Genomic DNA, 25,953 nt, shown 5'->3' on the forward strand with positions numbered 1-25,953 from the left:
AACCGCTCAGCATTCAGCCTTAAGAGAACTTACCACATTCCTGATTTTGTCAGTATGCTTCAGCAGTCCACATCCATCTGGTGCCTTCAAATTGTAAGGGACCATCTGTGAACCTGGACCAAACATTTTCTTCCTTTAGCTGTCAATTCCAAAAGGACACAGGTGTGAGTTTAGGAAGAATTACAATGCAGCAAGAGGAGGTGCTATGGGGGTCTGGGCTGCCTGCTCATGGACCTTACTCGTATATGCAGAACCTGCTTGATTCCAATCTGGTACACACTATGTACCAGTGTATGGTACACAGTGATGATGGATTGCTGCTGTGCATGCGTAGCCTTATGGCTTGGCAAATGTGTGTGTTAATTATCTAATATTGTGTAACAAATTATCCCCAAACTTAGCAACAAGCATTTATTATCTCTCATGGCTTCTGAGAGACAGGAATCCAGGAGCAGCTTAATTAGAAGGATCTGGCTTAGGGTCTCTCACAAGGTTGTAGGCAAGCTCTCAGCCAATGCTTTACCCACCTCAAGGCTTACCTATACATGCTGTAGACCAGTGATTCTCAAATGGGGGCAGTTCTGTTCCCCTGAGGATATTTGGCAATGTCTGTAGAGCTTTTTTGGATACCACAACAGATGCTGCTGGAATCTAGTGGGTCGAGGCCAGGGATGCGGCTAAACATCCTACAATTCTCAGAATAATCTCCCTCATCTAAGAATTATTTGTCCTCAAAATGTCAACAGTGCTGACATTGAGAAACCCTTTTCTTTATCTGGTTCCTCACAAAACTGGCAGCCTTGTGGGTTACTTTAAACAATACACTCAAAAGGGTATGTTATCTCAAAAATCAAGAGGTAGAACACACTGTGGCTTTTTCTCGGGGGTGGATGGTACAAAGTGAGGCAATTTGCCTTTCAATTGGAGAGGAAATGCTAATATTTCCCAGACCACTGGACCCCTAGAAACTTCGTTGAGGTAGTACACCTTTGATTTTTCTTGGGGTTTCTCTCCCACCCTCTGGCACACACGTCTTAGTAAGGCATCATGTGTATGCCAATTCCTGCTCACCATGTCAATAATGTCATACATCGGCATGACATTCTGGGGAATAGCATGATGATCAAGGCCCCCTGCAGACTAGAGCTTGTCAGAGAGCAGAAGAGTCGCATAGGCCTGAGGTAAGACTGGGAGGGCGTTCTGCCAATCCTGCTAGTGGAGAGCAAGCTCCATCCGGTGAGCTTTGCCAATCTTGTGTATTGAGAAAAGCCTCTGCCAGACCAATAGCTGCATTCAAAGTGCCAGAAGCTCTGTTGTGTTATCCAGTAAGGAGACTACATCTGGCCCCGCACCTGAATAATTCTACAAGAACCCACAGTCAGCCTCCAATAACCATTTTCCTTCTGCACCTGCCAAACAGATAAAGTTAGATGAAGATATGGTAGGACAACCCCTGCATTGTTCAAGTGTTAGCTGGAAATACTGATCTCTGCAAGTCCCCCAGGGATATGGTATTGCTTTCAGCTCATGCTTATGTAGGAAGAGGAAATCCCAGGAAGCTTCTGTGTGGCCCTGCTTACCATAACAAGGCCCACCGCACAGGTCAGGAAATCAATATGGGGGTTCTTTTCATTGCTGAGGACACCATAACCACTCTATTCAGGAATGGTAAAATAATCGTAGTGTGGGTAAGTGGACCCATTGTGAGGCAGCCACAGGCCAAAGTTTCATTTATTACTTGATTACCACAAGGGACCCCCTCTCCCAGTGGTCCAGAGGCATGTTGGGACTTCACAGATGAGCATCAGCTCAGAATCAATGTCCAGAAATTCCCCAAAGGCCGGATATTCCCCCTTTAGCAGTGCATAGTTACCCTCGTAAATGGCTGCAAATCTTTTGGGAAAGACTTAAAGGAAGATTTATGCTGGATACTCACAGCAATTTTATAGGGCCCCTTTTGAGCCTTCCCAGCCTCTCCTTCATGTGAGGTTAGAGCACTCAAACCTCAGCGTGCACAGGAATCAGCTGAAGTGTTGCTAAAACAAAGACTCCTGGACCCACCTCCAGAGTATCTGTGTCAGGAGGGCTGGGGCAGGGTGTGAAAATTTGCATTTCTAACAAATTCGCAGCTGCTGCTGCTGCTACTCCTTGGACACAGTTGCAAAATCAGTGATCTGGGGGTTTCTGTGTCTTTGAACCGATTCAGATCTGAGACTTGGGTGATGAGCTATGACTCTACATTGAACAATTCAGGTTACTATTCACTAGACCTAGAGATTTCTCAGTTATATAAATCAAGTAATTCTTAGTGGCCCATCTATTTTGGTCCCAGGGCCATTATGAACAATGAACAAACATCAAAGATTCTTCAGTGCTAAAGTACTCTGCTTGTTGCCCCAGACACTCTGCCCTTTATAGTAAATGCACTCACCCTGCATCTGGATGTTAAGGGCTGCCACTTGGCTTTGCTCGTCCAGGAGCCTGTCACTGATTGAAATTTAGAAGTCTATTTTAATGAAGGTGTCTTCTTTTATCGGTGGGTTTCTTAAGAACCCCCAAATAAAAGATTACTGTAAAACATCTGCCACGTCTGAAGAAGACTGACCACGATGATATCAACCAGAAAAGACCTTTTTCATTCTTCTTATCACTCTGTCTCCCCAGATCTCCATCCTGGGGGATGGCAAGAAACTGTGGTTAGCATGACAGAGTAATAATAGAAGCCCTGTAAGGGGAAAAAGAGAAAAAGCTGACCACAACCCACTCCTACTGCAGGCTTAGGGGATGAGAAGGTTTATCTGCAAAGCAAGGTTTTGATTATTACATGGAATTTAATTACTAAAATGAATTTTTTTTGTGATTTAAAGTGACTGACTAGAGATCCATTTGTATTATTTAAGAGTAATCAGAGAACTCAGGGGTCTGTCTGAATTTCCATCCAGGTGATGGTAAAGAAATATCCCATGGAGTGGATTATAGAAGTTACTGGGAAATACGAATAAGGTGCTTTGCAATTGAACCCTCTAAGACCTGCTTGTTCAATGTACCAGTTATAATGGCAAATGATGTGGAAACACGTAGAGATGGTTATATCTCCATAGAGAAGGCAGGAGATAAAACAATGTGCTCCCAGACACAGCCACGGCTTCCCAGCAGGTCCCCAAAGGAGACAGGCAGCTGTGGATGGTACCAGCAGGAGCCCCGAGGACTCCACTGTAGCCTAAAAGCACATTTGTGGGCTTTTATACCCTCCTGACCCTCCCTCGCACCTGTTTGTTCCAGAGACGAGGCTAATGTGCCTACATATTCATGGGATGCAAAACAATCCCGTGTGTTTCTGAGCGTTAACTAGGAGCATGGGTGAAATGAAACGCAACTTCTCAGAGTTTTGTCTAGGAGGCTCAGGCTTTAGATCTGCCTGTGTTCCATTCCTCAATGTTCCAAAACCATTTATTGGAAAGTATATCATTTCCCTTCTTTTCAGTAAATGCTAAAACAAGCATTTTATTTGCAATTTCCTTTTTTAAGTTTTTTTTAGGGGGGGATTAGTAAAACAAGCATTTTAAAGAAAGCATTTAAATATACAGGTAAGTCCATTTCTGGATCCTGTTCTTTTTTTCCCTTAGATTCCTTAGCCTATGCCTGCACTGGCACCAGAAGAATAGCAAAAATGCTAATGGGGCTAGAGCAGAGAGAGAGCGGTGCAGAATAATAAGAGATGAGATCAGAGAGGGGGGTTCTCAGGGGGGTGAGGGAGAGTCACATTCTGCCTTTAAACTCTGCGAGCCATGGAAGGGTTCTGAGAAGAGGGTGATGTGATTTGATAGCTATTAACGAGATCACTCTGGCTGCTATGTTGTTCTACGGAGAACAGACAGTGTGGGGAAAGAATGGAAGTGGGAAGTTACTGAAATAGTCCAGGTGAGAGATGACAGCTGCCTGGACCAAGGTACTGGAGGATGAAGTGAGGAGACGTGGTCAGAATCTGACAGGGATGAGATTCAAAGACTGGAACCTGGGGCCACTCCAACATCAAGATGTCATGAAGATCGGAAGAAACCAACAAAGAAAAGTGAGAAGGAACAGCTTGTGTGGTTGGAGGAGACTATGGCATCACTGAAGCCAAGAGAAGATAGTAGTCCAAGAAGAATGGATGGAGCAACTCTACCAAAACTGCTGACGAGCAGAGCAAGATGAAGACTAGGAATTCATCACTATAGCAGTGGTCATTGGTGACCTGCCGAGAGTAGTTCTGATAAAGCAGTGAGGCTGGAAGTCCTAACTGGAGAAGATTCAGAAGACAGAGAAGAGAAAGATTAGAGATAGTAAGTGTAGACATCATTTTTCTAGTAGTTTTGCTGCAAAAGGGAAGAAGAAAAATGGGTGAGTAATCAATGGGTTTTTTTTCATTTATTTTTTTTTCTTTTAAGATGCAAGAAATGATAATATGTTCATATTCTGATTGGAATGATCCGATAGAGTGGGAGACACTGATAATGTAAGACAGTAAAGAGTGAATTACTAAAATGATGTACAGGTGTCCACTCAGGCAAAAAGGCACCCTCATACCCTTCTGGGAATACTGCATATTGGTTCCAGCTTTTTGAATGGAAGTATGGCATTACAGATCAAAATCATAGATGCATATATTCTTGGACACAGCAGTTTTATTTCCAAGATTCTAGTCTGCAGATCTATTAGCATCTATGTGCAAAGACATAGTTATATGTTATTTATTAGACACTGTAGATAATATCAAAAGCCTAGAGAGAGAGAGATAGATAGATAGATAGATAGATAGATAGATAGATAGATAGATCGATAGATAGAGGATGGTTAAGTCCATACCAGGAATACTATGCAGCATTGAAAATGAGGTTAATCTACATGTACTTGTTCTAGAAAAATCTCCAAAATTACTAAGGTGGAAAATATCAAGGTACAGAAGAGTATGTGGTACTCTCTCACCTGTGGGAAAAATCAGGAAATAAGATAATACATCAAGAGAAAGTTACATACAAAGCATGTATGTTTACATGTGCACGGAATACTTCTGAGAGATGGCGACTTACTCTCCATTTGGGTGTCTTTTTCTAATTCTTCAATTATTTTTTAAAAGCGTATTTATTACTTTTCATTTAAAATTAACAAAAATCTTTGCTAAAGGAAAAAGTAAATTTAACAATTTGATCTGTGCATCATTTTATTAATATATGGGAAATTTTCTTCTATAACATTTAAAGGAGAAATGCCATTATCTTCTAGGTTGTTTGAAAGGTAAGGGGAAAAAACCCTTCTAAACTGATTTGCACTGAACCAGAACTTTATTCAATAATTTGCAACACTGAAATATAAATTCTCCTTATGCATACCTGATGTAAATGATTTTTTAGTTTCAAAGTGCCTTTCTGTTGGGCACACTATAGGCATCCCATGAAAACTTGTTGGGTTGAACTGAATCACTCATTAGATGACTGTCAACCCTAAGCATTAGGAAATGGAATTTAAATACAAAACGTTGAGGCTTACTTCTTTTACAGGTGCGTTTATAGGTGTGGATACATGTATGTATATTTAATATAATTAGAGCCTTTTCTTTTTGTTTTTAGTTTATTGGACAGAATATAAGGGTTCTATGAAAAAACCAAGAAGTCACTTTGATAAAATTTAGCAAACTATTTAATCATATTATTAACAATGAGGAAGTTATCAATTAGGGACAGAAAAAAAATGAGACAGAAAAGACCAATTTCCAGAAGCAGAAATTTATCCTTGAGGATATACTATACTGAATTAGGAGAGTATTTTAAACATAAAGGTTTTCATTTTAATAGTTCTTTAAAATAAAGAACTATACCCTTTAGGTACTTGTGAAAACAGAAAGTGGAAATTCATCATTTTTAGTCTGTCAGTTGGAATCTCGTATTTAGTATTTTCATGAGCCACATTCACATTGAAGACCACATTGATGATCTTGATGGATGACAAGACCTTGAACTGCTTTCTGAAACATCAAGTAAGACTGCATTCCTTTCTATGTTTTTAGTATTAAGCATACTTACTGTAATCAAATCTTTTGAAAACTAGCACTCTCTGCCACATAACAGCATCATATATAATGTTCTCATTTCCCAACCTTAAGGATATTTTAAGCATTAGGAATTTTCTGCTGTTTGTCTAAGCTTGCATGTTTTTTCTTTCCCTGGTTTACTGAATTATTTATTAGTTACATAGTATTCATGCTCTGCCCTAAGTACCAGTATTCATGCTCCTCGTTTGCAGCTGGAGTACAGGTACCTTATTCTGTTTTGTGATCAATTTTAAAGCTCACTGGAAGCTAAGGAAGCAATCATTCATTGTGATGAAATTGCTGGGATGGTAGCATATTTTCAAAAACATTAGGATTTTGCTTTGAACATTGGGTTTATTTGTTGCTTTTCTGTTTGTTAATAGACAATGATATACAGATGATATATAAAATAGTTACACTAAGGTGCAGGTATTTGTAGGCAAGATCTATACCATGACAGGCTTCCAAAACAAAAAAAAAAGCTGAAATTTAGCTTGCTGACAAAATGCTCACCTACTTGAATTCAAACAGGAATTGATTGATGGTGCATATATATGAGTCTATGCAGGATGCTGGAGACTAGCATTTTTCAAACTTAATGGTGCAAAGGCATCAGCTGGGGATTTTGTTACTGTGCAGAGTTGGAGTCACAGATCTGGAATGGAACTAGACATTCTGCATTTCTAACAAGCTGAGGCTGCTGGTCCAAAGACCTCACCTTGAACAGGAAGGTATAGAGCAGTGGTCCTCAACTCTGGCTGCATGTTATGAGCTACCATCCTAAAAGAAATGGAGAAGTTCAGGTCCCACTTCAAATCAACTGAATCAGAATCTCTGGGCACGGGATTCAAGCATTGCTAATTTTTTTTTAATGTTCCCCAAGTACTATGCCCTCCTCAAATTCATATATTGAGGCCCTAACCTCTAATGTGATGGTGTTTGGAGACGGGACCTTTGGCAGGTAATTGGGTTTAGATGAAGTGATGATGTAGGGCCTTCATGGTGGCATTAGTGTCCTTATAAGAAGAGACACCAGAGAGCTTGTTTTCTCTCTCTCTCTCTCTCTCTCTGTTGTGTGAGACACAGTGAGAAGGCAGCTGTCTGAAAGCGAGGCCTCCCCAGAACCCAGCTATGCTGGCATGCTGATATTGGACTGGCAGCCTCCAGAACTGTGAGAAAACAAATCTCTGTTGTGTAAGCCACACAGCCATGGCATTTTATCATGGTAGGCTGAGCGAAGACACCAGGCGAGACTAATCATATGCAGCCTAGGTTGACAGCCGTTGTTGTAAAGAGTACTGAGGTGGCACGATCCTAACTCTGTTCTAGGACACTTACAACCTACCTGGGGAGTTAAGACTTGGACCCACAAAAGTAATAGGTAGTCAAGTGCAAGACTGGGTCAGAGAGGTAAAGAGTATTAGGAGATCCAGAATAAGAGAGCAGACAGAGTTGGGGTGATTTGGGAAGAAGGCTTTGTTACTTCTCAAAAGAGTTTTGCCAAGAACCAAATATTTAAAAATTAAAGGCACAATTTACATGATATAATAATAATTTACATGATATTAAGCATTCAGTTATGACTTTTGATCACTGTATACACTCATATAATCAATCTCAATCAAAATACAGAACATTGCCATCATTCCAGAGAGTTCTTTCGTACCTCAATCCTATCCAAGATTCCTACCACTCACAGAGGCAACCACCACGCTGATTTCAATCACCATAAATTAGTATTATTTGTTTTGGAACTTCATATAAATGGAATCACAGTATGTACTTTTTGTGTCTGGCTTCTTTTATTCAGCATAATTATTTTGGGATTTATCCACATTGTTAAATGTATCAATATATGTCATTCCTTCTTATGGGCAGGTGAACTTCTATGGATATACTACAATTATTTTATCCCTTTCACTGTTGATGGACATTTGAGTTGTTTCCAGTTCAGGACTATTAGAAATAAGGCTAATATGAATATTCTTCTTAAATTCTTTTTTAAAAACATATTTTCATTTCTCTTGGGTAAATACCTAGAGGTGGTATTTCTTGGCTATGGGACAGATATAGTTTAACAATAAAGAAATTACCGAACAGTTCCCCAGAACGATTGTATCATTTAATGCTCCCCCTAGCATTGTACAAGATTTCTAGTTGCTCCATATTCTCACCTTAGTGTTGTCAAGATGTTTTAGTTTAAGGCCCCACTTTTTTAATGCACTCATGTGGGTGTTGAGACCAAGACTGTCAAGAAGCAATTTAGCATAATAGTTAAGAGTACTGAGTTCTTGGATGATAATCTAGAAACATAAGGATAATTATTGATGTAATAAGCCTTTGACCCAGCAATCCAACTTCTAGGAATCTGTCTGCATTTATATCTGCTCAGTGCACTGCAACATTGTTTGCAATAATAAAAGGTTAGAAAGAATGCAAGAGTTCAGTAACAGGCAACTGGTTGAATCAACTGCAGTACCTTACACAGTGGAGTTCTAAGAAGTTCTAAAGAAAGAATGAGAAAGGTTTGTATGTACTGATACAGCGAGATCTCCAGAACATACCATTAAGTGAAAAAAAAAAAAGCAAAGGGTATGTGTATGAAGTGGGGAGGGGTTAAAATAAGGCTACAGATCTACACCACACACACATGCACACACACAGACACATGTATGAAAAAGGTCCCCACTACACTGGACATAAAAATAAGAAACTAATAAAATACGGTTATTTGTAGAAGGAGAGAAGGGAGCATGGGTGGAAATAAGACTTCTCTGTGAACATTTTTCCAGATAATTCTGATACTGAATTATATAAACACATCACCTATTAAAAAATACAAGTAAAAAAGCCCTAGAATTGAAAAACCTAAACATATATCCAATTGGTAACATGGTCACACAGAAAAATTGTAGAAAGAAATACTCTGATTTTGTGAAAATCTGTGAGCTTAAAATGATACTCAAAAAGAGACAGAAAAAAAATCAGTTGTCATCATTGAGGTTGTTATTAAATTCCTCCCTTTGAGAACTGACAATGAAAGGAAGAAGTACTTCTGTTTCCCCAGCCCAAAATGTTCGTCAAGGTAACCAAATACATCTAGCTGATTAGGGAAAGCATCTCTTCACTAAGAAATGGCAGCTGATTAATGTAGAAAAATGACAGCATTAGACAAATCACCACTTTGCGATTTCTAATGAACACTAATTCAGCAAGGATTGTCAAATGGAGTTGGCCAGTAGATGAATAGTTGAGGGGAAACTGCACATCTGTATGATGTTAGAGTAAATCCCAGAACACTTTCTGGTCACAGGGGAATAGCATCCCTCTGGCAGCAAGCTTGGGCTGCCATCCCATAACCAGAGGACAGTCTGAGTTTCAGTATATAACGCTGGGAACCAGATGGCACGCGCCTCCTGATGCAATGCCATATGAAACACACAACAGCACCCACAACGTATGCTAGACAAAATTTACTAACATGAATTGACCAAGTTCTTTGATGTAACTTCCGATTTACAGGAAATACCGGGGACAGAGGAGCAAGCCAAGTGACCACACGAGGAAGCAATCAGACAACACTGAGAAGGAAAATCAGTAGATTAAAAAAAAGGACTGTTATAGATTTAAAATACCTAAGGGACATACAAGCCATTAAAAATGCTTGGCCCAGGCCGAAATCCTGATTTGGACAAACCAGCTTTGGAGGAATAGTTAGGACATTTAGGGTAATTTCAATATGATTGTGCTATGAGATGCTATGAAAATTTATTGACAAGGAAAGAGAAAGATTATTAAAGGAAAACAAGCTGTTTACAAAAGCATGATCTTGTTTTAGTAAAAAAAAAATGTATAAAAGGATCCAGAAATATAAAGATTAGCACTTAACAGTTTTTAGTTGGTGGGTGTATTAATCTTCTCTTGCTGCCACACAAATTACCAAAAATGTAATGGATTAAAACAATAAAAATGTATTACCTTATAGTTCAGTAAGTAAGATGTGCAGCATGGTTGCACTGAGCTAAAATCAAGGTGTAGACAGGGCTGCCCTAGGGGAGAATCTGTTTCTTTGTCTTATCCAGCTTCTCGAGGCCGCCCACATTCCCTGGCTCACGGACCTTTCCCATTTCAAAGCCAGCAACAGCAGGTTGAGTCCTTCTCACATTATGTCACCCTGAACTTCTCTTCTGCATTCCACTGGCATTTTGGGGGGCCTTGGTGATAACTGGGCCCATCAGCATAATTCAGGATACTCTCCCATCTCAAGGTCAACTGACTCGAAACTGTAACTCAACCTGCAACCTTAATTTCCCTTTGCCATGTAACTTAACATGTTCACAAGGTCTGGGGATTGGGACATAAATATCTTCGAGGGGCCATTATCCATCCTACCACAGTGGGAATATGGTGCTTATTTTCTTATTGTTGTTTATCTGTATTTTCTGGCTTTCTACAATGCACACATACTGCTTCTGTAATATCAAACATCTATTCTTCATTTTAAAATAAGTATAGTGATGGGGGAGGAGGCAATGCTATAAGTGGTAATATTACAGAGATCATGAAAATATCCCTGCAGTAGAACTAAAGAAAACATGTGACCTAATTATATGTGAATAGGTGTTGGTGGCTTGGAAAATTTCCACTGACAAAATCATATTAAAAAATGATACAGTTCAAACAATGTGTATGAAATGGTAGATGATAGTCTGGAAAATGTTATGTATCAAGAAAATGACTCTAGTGATGCCAAGGACACTGTGGTCAAAGATTCATTTGAAAAGTGTGAATAAAATGTGAGTTCAAGTCCCAGCTCTGTCACTTGCTAGCTGTGCAATCTTGTGCCAGCTATTTAACCTCTCCTTGCTTACATTACATTATCTATAAAAGGAAGCTAATAACTTCTGGGGTTATTGAAGAATTAAATGATTTAATACCTGGAGAGGACTTAAAACTGTTGCTGGCACATGGCAAGCACTCTGTAAATGCTAGTCATTATTGGCTATTATTTTGGCAGGTGTTTGTAGCCACCTGTTTCAGATGGAAAACCACTCTAGAATTTTAGTTAAGCTGGTACTTATATTCCATCACCTCTGAAAATCATGAGAGTCTTATCAATGGGGTTCCTACACCCAAGGATGTTAGGGTAATTACCCTGAGGGTTTCACTATTGGAGTTTTTCCCAAATGGCTGGGTTCCCAGGAAACACCCCATCCGTGCAAGCAGTGGATAAATAATCATTTTGAAGTTTCAACAGTTATTTAGCTCAGAATCATCAATATACCTAATGGCTTACAACTATGGGGTTCTAACACCTGTATCCTCTCAGAAAGACACGTTTAATAATTTGTTAGTTTGATAACCTGGGGGCAAAGAAAACAAGTTTTTCCAAGAGGGTAAGAGACTGCAGACAACTTCAGTATATATTATCCTGCTCATTGTGAATTAATACAAAACCAATTGGATACCATAAGTTGTTGAGATCAGTCAAGAGCAAATAAAGCACCACATTTAAAGAATTTTATCATTAACAATTCTAATGATATTGAATAATGTTCCATGGAAGAAATGCAACAGATTCCTTAAGTTTAAAGCTGGAAGGGATCTTTGTGATCATTTCAGTCCAGTGTGTCTCAAACTAGATTAACGGTCCTACCTGCCATCTTTCTTTACTTTTTCTTTGTTTTCTGTAGGATTTTTCCAAGCCTTGAACATGCTCTTGTACACTGAGTCTCTCTAAGACCAAGACATGGTATATGACCCATCCTGACCACAGAATCTCCTCCTTTTTTGCCCTCATCATCTTTTCACTTCACCAGGGCCACTACTGCTAAGAACCCTCTGGACAAATACTGGTGTATTATAACCACACTTCATAGAGCAGGATGCCCAGAGCGGCCAAATGGTTCACTGGGTGAACTCAACCATCACAGAGCTGGCTCAGAACCTAGGGCTGTTCATACAGCTGTCTGGGGAGAACCTATGTGTGGAAGACTTGTGCTCTGGGCCCAGACAGTCTAGAGGAAAACAAGGAAACAATGAAAAGACAGAAGCAGAACCTACAAGGAAAGGGAGAAGAACCAGTTACCCCAGAATGTGCCTTCCTCCTCTTTGCCTTTCTGCTCAACCTCACATTGATTCAAGACCTACAATTCAAGAAAGATGTTGTTGGGTGTCACACAGGACACCAAAAAACTGTGCATAAGACTTGGTCCTAACCTGGGGGACCTCAGATTTTTACTGAGAAGGCACACGTGAAGTTGAAATGTTAGCAACAATCCTATTTTCTAACACTTATAATTTGTAAGCACTTTTACATTATTTCCCAAAACTTATACATTGGGCAAGTATTATTTGTTCCTTTTTTATTGAGGATAAAATGAACCACTGATTGGAGAGACTGTCATGTGGTTCACGGTCAGAGACCGAGCAAGTGGACTCCATCTTCTGATCACCCCATACATATCACATGGGCAGCTTATGACAAATGTTTGGCTTTTTGATGACACCTGCAAATGCTTTTGGGGTCTTTATACTGCATGTAGTAAATCGTTTGAACGTATCCAAGATTATTTCCATTATCAAGGCTAATTTTTAATTTTTTTTATTTTTAATTGAAGTATAGTCAACTTAAAATGTGCTAGTTCTGGTGTACTGATTTAGTTACACATATACATATATATATTACTTTTCATATTCTTTTCCATTATAGGTTATTATAGGATATTGAATGTAGTTCCCTGTGCTATACAGTAGGACCTTGATGTTAATCTATTTTATATATAGTAGTTAGTACCTGCAAATCCCGAACTCTCAATTTATCCCTCCCCCTGCCCTTTCCCCTCTGGTAACCATAAGCTTATTTTCTGTTTGTGAGTCTGTTTCTGTTCTGACAATAAGTTCATTTGTGTCATTTTTTTGAAGATTACACATATATGTATGGTATTTTTCTTTCTTCAAGTCTGATTTTTTAAAAAGGATTGTAAGAAAAACCACTTGTAACAAGGAAAGGAGGACATGGCAGGGCAACGGGGAAAGCAAGAGGCAATATGTTATCATGTATATTTTTACCAAAGATTTTTCAACTGCAAAAACAAACTTTCATCACAGAAAATTTTTACTGCAGAGAAAAGTAGAATGAAAACTATATCGATTCTCTCACTGACCAAAGCAGTGGTCAGCCATCCCTCACTCCCCCAATTTTTAAAATCATGCACACTATAAAACTTGACAAGTTAGTTAGCCTTTGAAAATTCTTGAGTTCTAACTACCTTTGTGGTAACAGCCACTCTTTTTTCAACCTACAATGTATCAGAGCAGAGAATGAAAAAGATGCTAAAAGCGTTCAAGTTTGAGGTGCATCAGTTATATTTTGGAAATTAAATAGGGCTGCATGGAAGCTGGAGGAGTGTCCTCACAGATCCATTAGCGATCCACCAACAGAAACATTTGATCTTTCCTACAGCAAGGCTCCAGTGCTGTGGCTGGAGCCTTTGATCTCAAGTCTCACTCCAGCATATGGTGCTGGTAAGCATAATCAAAGTGCAAATCTTTATAGAAATTACAGAGACTGAAAAGGGGATGGATGCTTACTTCCTCTAATTTCTTTTCCGGCCATGTTCCTGGTCTGAAGTAAAAAACATTTGGTCTTTTGATGAAATCTGCAAATAGTTTGAGGGTATTTTACACTGTATATAGTCAATTATTTGACTGTCCAGAATTCTTTCCCTTATGGAGACTGACAATGTTTCCTGCCAGGACAGAGTCACAATTTTCATACCCATTTACCACATGGGTATGAAACTGCCTCCCTTCTTTTTGCCCTACACTGTGACATTGGAATAAGGAGATGGCTACAGTTCCCTGGGGGTATTTCTTGGAAAGGGGGGTTCTTGACACATGTACATTCAGGATTTGAGAATAAATCAAAGAAAATATACAGGATGAGTTGCTAATCCTTGAAGTCAACACTCTTCAAAAGAGGTGACCCCCTACAAATATTTTTAAGCCATTAACTATAACAACTCAGATCAAGTTGTGAGAATAACAATTCTTTTTAATGAATTAAATTCCCTTCCAATATATCTGTCAGTCCACTGAAGAGAGTGGGAGGCAATTTCTGAATCATAAATTTAAAACAGAACCTGTGCTCTGTCAAAGTGGATCATCTCTGCCCTCTTACCAACACTGTGTTAAGCCTGAGGGACTGCAATGCACCTGGGCCCAGAAAGGCCCCAGGCAAGTCTGCCATGTGGAAGCGCCTGGACCCAGGAAGGCTGTGTGTGTTGTTTCCCATGGTTACAGACTATTGTGCCCAAGCCTTACTCAAATTGTTTTTAATAAGGTAGTTATTAAGGGAAAGAATGAGATGTCTAAAGCACCATTCAAAAAGTTTAATCAAGTACAGGCGAGTCCACTTTCAGCTGGGGGGCCCTGGCGTGGCTGGGCTGGCTGTTCACGGCCTGTCTGTCTGGACTGGGCAGTGCCAAGCCTGGTTGGCTGGCGCTCTTACTGTACCATTTACTAGTCTAAATAGTCTATCACCCTGAATTGGCCTCATTAGTTGTACATAAAGGCATGTATCAACAGGGAGTCTAGTGAGGTCCAACCATAAAATCCTGGGGTCAGAAGTTAATGGTTAAGATTGTGGTCTGAACTCTGTCATTACAGAGGCAGAGCATCCCAGAATGATCAGACTTCATCCCAGAAGGTAGCTAATGTCTTTAATACTTGGCATCCTCACCTCTAAACTGGGGATACAAATAATCCTCACCTTACTGCCTCATGAGAAATGTTAAGGTTGAAACCAGATATCAGATAGGGAAGCCTTTGTTTTTAAAACTTTTTTTTATCAGTTTAAAAGAAATCTGTAGTAACTGTTCATCATTTAGAAAATGCCAAAACACAGAGTGTAAACAATTATTTTCTCATCACGTAAAGACAACTGTTTAACATTTCAAAAATTTTCCTCTAGCTTTTTACAAAACACTTTGACAATTCCACAACAGTTGCTGAGTGGCACAAAAACGAAATAAAACAAGTCTGACGTCCTTCCAGCTGGGTGGGGATATCACATGGTTACATAAATGTTCTTACTGTAATATGAAGAAATCCAAATAAAAGAACAGTGAAAAGCTGTACCATGAAATTCAACTACATGTCTGGTTCCTGCAGATGACAACTATTTCAGTATTTAGGAACAAGAGATACTTTTATATCGAAAGTATTTCCTTAGGCTACTGACTCGATTCTACTCTGATGGACAACATCCTTATGCTACTGCTATAAAATTTTAGGTACACAAAAACAAACTTGATCCTGCAACCACAAATAGTATGTGGATTTGCCTTACCTCCTAAGCTCTCATGCTCATTCACAACTGTCTCTCCTTTTTCAGCCTGCCAGAGTGCCTACAGGTCACTGTGGTTCTGGTAGATATGCAACCTGTTTATCCATGTTTCAAATAATCAGGCTTCTCTGAACTGATGGATAAAGATGTTCTTTGGACATAAAATCCTTGGACTTTTTTTCCAAGGACATCATTTCCTTGAACAGTTGGCAGCAGTCACTTTGCACATGGCCTTAAACACAGACAGTGTTATGTGGGCTGATGCTTTCTACAAAGGTTCTGGTTCTTTTTTATTTTCTTTTCAAAAGATAATTGCTATGAGCACAGCAAATGGTGCTCATTGCGTTTCTTTATGATTTCACTATTCTCCTGGAGTACCGACTTATGTGCATTTAACTCCCCAGCCGTGCTGAGCTCCCAGAAGGCATGGGCCTTGTCTACTCTGTCAGTCCCCAGGCTCCTAGCAAAGGAGACACTGAAATGTTTGAATAAGCCCCAAAGAATTCTCATTCAGTGACAATACGGAAAACAGTGCCTGGGAATGTGCTAAATAAAGAGCCCTAGGCCCAACGCTGGAGGTTCTGAATCAGATTCTCTGGGGGTGGGCCTAGGAGCCTGTATTTTTAATAAGCTCCTCAGTTTCCTCCTCTGTAAAATGGGGATAACACTAGTTCTCACCTTACAAGGTGGTTGTGGAAATACGTGAATTACTTTACGTAGCATGTTTAGACCACTGCCTGGCACTCACCACTACGTCAGTGCCGCGATTACTGGTGTTCTTACTAGAATATGATCAGCCAATTATGAACAGGTGTTTTGGAAATACTGTCTATTAATTTTCTCAAACTTCAGTGTGCATAAAAATTATCTGGTGGCTTATAAATGCAGATGCTAGAGACTTGCCTCCAGAGATTCTGATTTAATCAGGTTAATACCCCATCTAGGAATCTGCATTCCTGTATTTTCTTAAGGGCAAAAATGGAGAATCAGCAAAAGTACTGTAAACCAGTGGTTCTCGAATTCACATTCCTAATCCCCAACTTGCCTCTCAGACTCGGGCTAAAATGAGGCTCAATTCAGAGAAAGAGAGTTTTGGAGGTCATTTGATAACATGCCAAGGGACCACTGGGACTCTCAGCTTCCTACTTCATCCGTGTCAAGGACCACACTGCCTGTCTGGGGTTGGCTCACGAGGGATGAGGAAACAGCTGCCGTCTCTGCAGGCTGCCCCGAGTGTACATTGCATGCTGCTCCAGCAGGGCGTGGCAGGCCCACCTCTCCCTGCAGCGGGGAGCCAGGCCTGCGCTCTCCTCCCCCTAACCTGTCCTGCACTGGGCCGCCTGGGCCAACTCATGCCAGCTCCAGGAGCTGCTGAAGACATGGCCTGGAATCCTTCCTGCCTCGACAGCTGAAGCTCCAAAGAACCACAGGTTGCTTGGGAAGAAAGTGTGTGCATCCCTGGCAAGCCCAAGAAGATTCCATGCCTGGGCAAGAATAGCTGAAAACCTTTATGCCACACACATTTGTCAGGGAATCAGCCCAAACTTGCTTGTGCTTCTGACCTCTAAAACTACCCCCAGTGTGCTTGAGATTTAAAGAGCGAGCTTTCCAAAAGTGAAATGACAAAGCTCTTGTTTCTCCTACGAACAGCTTTCCTTCCTGATTTCTACTTGTGATTATGCAAATTATACATGTGAGCATAATCAATACTTGACTCTCCTGGAAACTGATCAAGTTGGGATCCATTTATAAACAAAGACATTGCATAGTTAAGAGACAGGCATTTAAATAGAGACAATGAGGTCCTTGCTCTTACTAAAAATTATTGCTCTTTATGGAAAATTAGGTGTAGGCTATGTTATAATAAAGCAGAATTTACATTAAAAAAATGCTTTCCTTCAAACTCCTGTAATTTTTTCTCCTTGTTCTTTAATCCAAGTACATGTACTTTCTCCTCCTAAAATGCTACATATGGACAGAACTGTCTCCAGTGTCTGAGAAGCCCGGGGTTAGAGTGTGAGAGAAAACCCTGACCCATGCCTCCTCCTCTTGCTCCTGCAATACCAGGCATCTCCCACAGGCCTCCCGGGCATTAGAGTGGAAATCCCAGCCCACACCTCCAGATTCTTTTTGACAGCTGCCCTCGAGCTTTCTCTTGACCCTAGGGGTATATTCACTTGTGGTATGACTGGACCCCAGGAGGACAGATGGGGAAAAGGCCTACACAGACTTAGGCAGTTAAGTAAGGAAGTCCAGGATCCCGGGAACCCTGAGCAGGAGTGGGGGTGTGGGCAGTGGGTGGGTGCATCTCTTTGGAAGCCTGGAATTGAAATTCTGCTCTTATGGGGAGGGACACAACCAGAGGAGGACCTGAACACGGCCCACTGAAGTGCAGGGTCCAGGGGACGGGCTCAGATTGCCCTGGCCCCAGAGTGGTGTTGTGTATATAGTATCTGTACAATGCCTATGCATGTTTCATAAGTGAATCCCTTGGTCTGGATGGTCTATCAACATACATCCCACACAAATCTCTGTCACTGATTTCAAGGTTCGAGAAAGCAAGAACTAGGGAGATAACATTTTCTTTGGGTAGCACCTACTTAGTTTAGGCAGAAATACCTCTTGATGTTGCAGTGCAGATATGATTATGTCAACTGCCTGCTGAAAGCCTTAAAGGAGAAAAAGGGAATATTTATTTGGAAGTCATATGAGCAAGGTTGTTATGACAGATGTCAAAAGAACCTCACCAACAAAGATTCAGACAGAAGATTTAGAGGCTCCTAAGGCACTCTCCGGCATGTGTCCCCAGGCTTCCTCTTCTACGGCCTTGCTCTTGTTACCTAGGTAGTACTGGGCACTTCCCACCTCTGGAGCCTTCCTCAAGCTCTCAGTCCAGCCAGGTGGCCCTCCACAGGGCTCCTACAGCTCTTGTTACCTGGCGTGGCAATTGCTCCTTACCCATCAGCCTCCCCACTAAGTTGCTGCACCCTGAGGTCTGGCCCTGTCTCTTATTAGCTCCGAATTCCCAGGGCTCACTCTGGGATGTGGCACATGCTGAATTTGCACTAAGTGCTTCTTGCCTGATTACCAGCAGCAACACACAGCTTTGGAGTTGCTTTTAGAGCTTTTCACTACCAGGGGCTCTAAGTACTCCCCAATTCAAGCAGAACATCATTTTAACTCCTGGAAGAGAGAGGTGGTCTGAAAGTAAATCAAACATCTGAACATGCAGCATTACAGACATGGAGACCACTGGAGGATACACGAATACCACATATGTGTACTCTGAAGTTTTTAATGTCATTCATTTGTAGAGCTGACCTCAGGCAATATGCCTTTAAAAAGGGAAGCATTTGTTGAAAAGATGGCAATCACACTTTTTCAGAAAGAATTTATATGAACTCATATAAACACACACTTGATGTGCAGATCTCAAAATCTTACACTTACTGAAACTGGATTCGGGGTGCTAGCAACACCCATCAGAAACTGATTACACCTGTGTGAAATCTGCACACTATATATATATTTTAAGCACGGTTAACTCCATGTGGCAGATGGATTACTTTGAGAAAACAGAATGTTATGGAAACGCAACTGTCTTTTGTCATGAAACCACATATGATCACGTTATTTCTACCTGCAATCCACAACTACTGGTAGAAATACTAAACACTGGGCAATAATACCAAAAACAGCCAAAACAATAAAACATCCTGAACATCTGCAGGGGTCTGATAACTTTGTAAATCTTACTTAGCGGCATCTACAAAGGAAAGACACCCCCAGTGGAGTGAGTGATCAGCCAAACTAGAGTGGCCTCTGAGGGAATGTGTCTGCTGTTGTGAAAGTTTACTCTGAAAGTTTTCTTCAAAGAGTCAGGAGAGGAGGAAGCTTACGCAAAGGAATAGGGTCTGAGATTGTACTGTGTAGCACAGGGAAATACATACAGGATCTTGTGGTGGCTCACAGCGAAAGAGAATGTGACAATGAATATATGTATGTTCATGTATAACTGAAAAATTGTGCTCTACACTGGAATTTGACACAACATTGTAAAATGACCATAACTCAATTAAAAAAAAGTTAAAAAAAAAAAAAAAAAGGAATAGGGTCTGATGTCTGCTTCATGCCCTCTTCCACAGCACACCTCTCAGTTTCCAGCCTCTACCCTGCGCAGCAGGCTGTTTGTATGTCCCGAGGCTGTAGGTTCAAATGCAGGTGCTGCTACAGCCGCATCCCAGGTAGATCCCAGTGGCTCATCCCAGGGGCTCAACTTAAAAGACAGCAGCTTCTTAGTATTCTCTCCTCTGAAAAATTGGACGGCCTCTGTTACCAGCAAGGCCTGAGGTCCTCCTAGTAGTTTCTGGGGCCCGGATCAGGAGAACTTGTGCTACACCAGACAATAATGGGCCTTACCCTCTAGTGCAGCCAGACCTTCATAAAGAGGACTGGAGTCAAGAATGAAAGAGGTTTCAGAAGTTTCTCACAATGAGAACTAAAAACCAAACTACCAAACTGCTTGGGGAACTTCATCTTTCATCTTGTTCAGACAGACACTTGGTCCCCCAAGTTCATCCTTTATTCAAAAACTCAAAGCAAATCACAAGCAAACTTGCTCTGTTCACTGTGCCCTGAATGGACCTTTCACTACCTACCTGCCTTCCATTCTCCAACCCCACCTCCCTGGGGCCCAGGTCCCTGCTCACCCCTGACCATGCTGCCGATGGTCTGTCTCATCTTTCTTTCAATTCATTTGCCTATGTGAATTGCTAAATGAGGCAATTAAGCACCATAGAACATTGGAATTATTCAAAATCATCTGCATCTCAGCAGCTTTCTCATATTATAGCCCTATGTTATTATTTAACCTTTCATGTCTTGCTGTCCCCACTAGACTGTCAGCCTCTTGAGATGAGGATATGTCTCTTTTCTTTCATTTTCCATAGAGTAGGTCTTTAAAATTACATTTTCTGAACCCCTTGAGATGGGGGAGCGGGGATAGCTTGCAGGAACAGTTAAAAAGCTCTACTTTGCCCAGTCTCATTGTCAGCTGCAGCTGCCCTGAAAGGAGCTACTAATAAAAGTTCTATTCCCTATTGGTAGTAAATGTTTATTCTTCCCCAACTAAGCCGTATCTAAAAAATTGGGGGCCAAAAATCTTGAAGATCACGGCAAGCCCAGGCATAACGGGGGAGGGCCCAGCAGGTAGCAGGCACCAGAAGGTCTTTGAAGGTTATTATGTACATGTACACGTGCAGAGCCTACCCCAAGGGCCCTAAGACTGGAGAAGAATTAATGGGACTAAATCACCAAAATCTGACAGAGATACTTTCAGGTGGTAGAACCAGTTCTGAGCTTTCTCCATTCTCTGGCCTACGGCAGGGCCAAGCAACTACTCAGCTCGGATCCCTGAAAAGGGGCGGTGCCTCTCCTCGGCTACCGGCCACTGGTCCAACGATGTCAAAAACCCAAACACGCAACAGTCAGAACGGCTCGAATAGCCTCTTCCGATAGTAGCCCAACGACAGCTCCTGGCAGACAACCTTGGGCTCCCCAAAACTTTCTGCAGAACGCTGGCGGTTTCCTTGCCGCCCGAACTGCTTGCAAGGTGGCACCTGGAAGAGCAAGAAACTTGAAAACGAGTAAGAGGAGTACTAGCACTGCTCCTAAGCGACTGGTGTACTCGTCTAAAATAAAAAGGTCTCTGTCTGCAAATCCCGCTTGCTCGCCCGGTAATCCACCCCCGCCCCCAGCCTGGCGTGTCCGACCCGTACAGCTGTTTTTAATCCCTACTTTTCTCACTTGGCGTCCCGGGCTCGGGTCGACCAGACGCGGAGCCACTTAGCGTTTCCTCCTCCCCCTGCCGGGGTCTGTCCTCCCTCCGCCGTCTCCTTTTTCTCCGCCTGCATCCCCGGGGGGCAGAGTGTGGGAAGAACGAATTTCCGCCCGGTTTGCTCGCCACTGGCCGACTTGGGTCCCTTCCGGACGCAGCCTGCACACCCCGACTCCTCCCGGTGCTGCTCCACCGAGACCGCGCTACCGGTCCCGGACCGGGAGCGAGGAGCCGTCGGCTGCGGGGGCTGAGCCGCCGGGGCGCAGCAGCCAAGCCGCGCTCGGAGGAGCTCTTGGAAGGGCTCCCGCCTGCAGCTGGGGAATCCGCTCGGCGGGGAGAATCCGTGCCAGGGAATCCAGCTCTCCGGACTCAAGCTGCAAACAAAAAGCTCAGGTCTTGCTCCCTCCCTCCGCCCCCCGACGCGCACCCGGAGAAACAGTTTTCTGCAGAAATGCAACAAGTAGCACCCGGAGCTCGCGGAGCGCCCAGCGCCGCCTGACTTGGCCGGGCAAAGCCCGCCTGCAAAGACCCGGGCCAGCCACCGGACAAAGGGCGGAGGAGGGGCTGGACGGCGCTGCGAAGTCCGAAAGAGGCCATTTAGCGACTCTAGCCAGGCCAAGGGGAATGCAGAGGAGACACAGAGCCGGCGGGCCAAGAGGACGATCCGGTCGCAGCACGCAGGGCGGGCGGCAATGGAGGCTGCCCGCGCCGTGCGCTTCCTGCTCGTGGTGTGCGGCTGCCTCGCGCTCCCGCCGAGGGCCCAGCCGGTGTGCCCGGAGCGCTGCGACTGCCAGCACCCCCAGCACCTCCTGTGCACCAACAGGGGGCTCCGCGCCGTGCCCAAGACTAGCTTGCTCCCGAGTCCGCAGGACGTGCTCACCTACAGCCTCGGCGGCAACTTCATAACCAACATCACGGCCTTCGACTTCCACCGCCTGGGGCAGCTCAGACGGCTGGACCTGCAGTACAACCAGATCCGCTCCCTACACCCCAAGACCTTCGAGAAGCTCTCGCGGCTGGAGGAGCTCTACCTGGGCAACAATCTCCTGCAGGCGCTCGCCCCGGGCACCCTGGCACCGCTGCGCAAACTGCGCATCCTTTACGCCAACGGGAACGAGATTGGCCGCCTCAGCCGCGGCTCCTTCGAGGGCCTGGAGAGTCTAGTCAAATTGCGGCTGGACGGGAACGCCCTGGGGGCGCTTCCGGATGCCGTCTTTGCCCCCTTGGGCAACTTGCTCTACCTACATCTGGAGGCCAACCGGATCCGCTTTCTGGGCAAGAACGCCTTCGCCCAGCTGGGGAAGCTGCGCTTCCTCAACCTCTCTGCCAACGAGCTGCAGCCCTCCTTACGCCACGCAGCCACATTCGCGCCGCTGCGCTCCCTCTCCACCCTCATCCTTTCAGCCAACAGCCTGCAGCACCTCGGGCCGCGCGTCTTCCAGCACCTGCCGCGCCTCGGCCTACTTTCGCTCAGGGGCAATCAGCTCACGCACCTCGCACCCGAGGCCTTTTGGGGGTTGGAGGCCCTGCGCGAGCTGCACCTGGAAGGCAATCGGTTGAGCCAGCTGCCCGTGGCGCTGCTGGAGCCTCTGCACAGCCTGGAGGCGCTAGACCTGAGCGGCAACGAGCTGTCGGCTCTGCACCCCACTACCTTTGGCCACCTGGGCCGGCTGCGCGAGCTCAGCTTGCGCGACAACGCGCTCAGCGCCCTCTCCGGGGACATCTTCGCGGCCAGCCCGGCCCTCTACCGACTGGATCTAGATGGCAACGGCTGGACCTGCGACTGCCGGCTGCGGGGCCTGAAGCGCTGGATGGGCGACTGGCACTCGCAGGGCCGGCTCCTCACCGTTTTCGTACAGTGTCGCCACCCTCCGGCCTTGCGGGGCAAGTACCTGGATTACCTGGATGACCAGCAACTGCAGAACGAATCTTGCGCAGATCCCTCTCCCTCGGTTTCCCCAACTGCCGATGGCAAGCGGCGGCCCCTACCCACAGCCCCAGGGGAGAAGGTGGCGCTCCCAGCAGGTGCCCTCGCGGAGGAACTGCCGCCTCAGCCGCAGCTACAGCCACAGCAACGGGGTCGATTTCTGCCGGGTATTGCCTGGGATGGAGCCGCCAGGGAGCTCTTGGGTAACCGCAGCGCCCTAAGGTTGAGCCGGCGCCCTGGCCTCCAGCAGCTGGGCTCCAACGCCGCTGCTTCCGCCAGCCCGGCGTCACACCCCCTAGACCTGCTCGAGAAGCCTGAGCGGGGACGTCTTACTCCGTCAGTTCCCGCCCACGCGGAGCCTACCCCGACGGCCAAGCTCGGCTCTGAGTCAGCCGGCGGCGACCTCTGGCAGCACGCAGCGAAGCAGCGCCTGGCCGCGCAGCAGCAGGAGAGCGCCGCCCAATCCGACGGCGGGGTCGGCCTGCCGCCGCTGGTGTCCGACCCGTGTGACTTCAACAAGTTCATCCTGTGCAACCTGACGGTAGAGGCAGTGGGCGCCGACAGCGCCTCGGTGCGCTGGGCGGTGCGTGAGCACCGCAGCCCCAGGCCGCTGGGCGGCGCGCGCTTCCGCCTGCTCTTCGACCGCTTTGGCCAGCAGCCTAAGTTCCACCGCTTCGTCTACCTGCCCGAGCGCAGCGACTCGGCCACGCTGCGCGAACTACGCGGAGACACCCCCTACCTGGTGTGCGTGGAGGGAGTGCTCGGTGGCCGGGTCTGCCCGGTGGCTCCCCGGGACCACTGCGCCGGGCTGGTTACCCTGCCGGAGCCGGGGAGCCGGAGCAGCGTCGACTACCAACTGCTGACCTTAGCCCTGCTGGCCGTCAACGCGCTGCTGGTGCTCCTGGCCTTGGCGGCCTGGGCGTCGCGCTGGCTGCGGAGGAAGCTGCGGGCCAGGCGGAAGGGCGGGGCCCCAGTCCACGTTCGCCACATGTACTCTACCCGACGGCCCCTGCGCTCCATGGGCACCGGCGTGTCAGCCGACTTCTCGGGATTCCAGTCGCACCGGCCGCGCACCGCCGTGTGCGCGCTCAGCGAGGCGGACCTCATCGAGTTCCCGTGCGACCGCTTCATGGACAGCGGGGGCGGCGGCGCGGGCGGCAGCTTGAGGCGGGAGGAGCACCTCCTTCAGCGATTTGCTGACTAGGTAGATTCAGGGCCTCCAGGGGTGTGGAGGCCCTCTCACTGGTCTTGAGGAGCCACCAATCCGCGGGACCCCGCAGCCCACCTCAGGGGAAGATTTCGTTTTGTCATACCTTATATTTCTCCTTTTTTGTGCCCTTGCCAGAGAGGCCACAGGGGACAAACAGCTAATTCGGCACCATCCCCCAATCCCAGTACTCAGTCATGAAGTAAATGGATGGTATTGGCGGTCAAGGGAACAAATGTATGGTGGGGTCCAGAGGTGGGAGGCCTTCTGTACGTGGAGACCTTGGTGCAGCTCTGAGAATGGCTTTTGTGGCATTGCAATGCAATAGCCTGGCCCTCTTTGGGGTAGAAAAGGGAGCTTTTGCCCCCAGTGTAGCCAGAAAGAGATTGGGATGCATGCTTTTTTGTTTGTTCAGTTTTAGGAGTTTTGTTTCTATTTAAGGAAAATAGAACTTATTACTAATTCAAAGGAGGCTTGGCAACTGACTCAACTGGTCTGGTGGTCTCTGCCAAGAAGGGGGATGTTGTAAACAGGTGGTAAAGTTTAACACACTTGCCAAGGAACTCTTTTATGTTGTTTAATAGAACATTCAGGATAACTTAATGTTTAAATAATTAGAGATGCCTTTTTTTTCTTTTTTCAACAATGTGAAGAGCTCTGACATTTAACAAACTGACCAATAAGCTCAAGGACTGTTTTAGTTGAGCCAGGCAGTTCAGCTGTTTTCCTTGTAACATTAACACCACAAGAACATTTTCTGACCTTGGGGTTAACTAAGATTACATGCTTTCTCAGGAGAAGGCTGCATGCAAGACTTCTCTGTCAGGGTTGCTCCTGTGGCTTTTGTATTTTATTTTTAAAAACCTATAGATGGAAAAGGAGATTTCAATGCCAGGCTCGATAAAAGAATGTAATGTGTCCATAACTGATGACCCCATAGGGAACGCCAGTGTTCTAGTTCACTTACCACATCTCTGACAATGTGTCCAGGTTGGAATAAATGTGATGTGGTACTTCTCGTGTTTTTAATCCGTGACACCCAGTTGACTGTGCCCTGCTTCTCTTGAGTGGCACAGTCAAGTGGTCATGGTAATTTCCTAATAGGAGGGGAGCAAAAGATGACTTGCAGTTGATGGTATAATGTTTGATCACATTATTGTCTTACTCTGTATGAAAGAGTAGAGGGGAAGAGCTTATTGGAAGAAATGTGAAAAAATGTCCATCAGTGGCTGTCTGTGTCTACTAAAACCAGGAGATTGTTATGAATATTTAAATCTCACTGTGAAGTAATTATATTCTGCAAATTAATCCCTCTACTACCCAGTGTTTTTTTCCCATGTTATTAAATCTTATCTTTTAGTTAATAATTGCAGTATTTCTTTTAAATGTTTTTGTTTTAAACTTAGGGTTAGGCTCCTTTATTTGTTCAGTTGTTTTCAACTATTTGGGAAGCTTTCATTCCCTGATATTTATGAAGTAGGTGTTTATCACTAAATGTAGTGCTTCGGTTTACATTAATAATTTTGTGTGTGGTCTAAAAACACAGTCACTTAAAGGATGTACG

The 25,953-nt window shown here is 44.4% G+C and overlaps 1 protein-coding gene and 1 long non-coding RNA gene across 6 annotated transcripts in view; one reads left to right on the forward strand and one right to left on the reverse strand.

Moving 5' to 3' along the window:
- Positions 1-24,076, reverse strand: part of LOC140697394 (uncharacterized) — a 37,798-nt gene extending 13,722 nt beyond the window's left edge. The window contains exons 1-3 of one of the 3 annotated variants that reach the window (XR_012074387.1): positions 23,922-24,076; positions 2,432-2,673; positions 34-139 (exon numbers count right to left, since the gene is read on the reverse strand). This is a non-coding gene — a long non-coding RNA (uncharacterized lncRNA). Of the gene's footprint in view, positions 1-33; positions 140-2,431; positions 2,674-22,135; positions 22,271-23,156; positions 23,293-23,921 lie in introns of those variants that run through there. The other 2 variants (XR_012074388.1, XR_012074389.1) reach the window with 2 other exon arrangements.
- TRIL (TLR4 interactor with leucine rich repeats) overlaps positions 21,940-25,953 on the forward strand; it is an 82,613-nt gene continuing 78,599 nt past the window's right edge. For all 3 annotated transcript variants that reach the window (XM_072964763.1, XM_072964762.1, XM_072964764.1), the window contains exon 1: positions 21,940-24,386. In XM_072964763.1, the coding sequence (XP_072820864.1) occupies positions 21,948-24,386 (2,439 nt within the window). In that variant the 5' untranslated portion in view covers positions 21,940-21,947. The remainder of the gene's footprint in view (positions 24,387-25,953) is intronic.

Source organism: Vicugna pacos, chromosome 7, assembly GCF_048564905.1.
Source record: "Vicugna pacos chromosome 7, VicPac4, whole genome shotgun sequence".
NCBI classification, from domain to species: Eukaryota; Metazoa; Chordata; class Mammalia; order Artiodactyla; family Camelidae; genus Vicugna; species Vicugna pacos.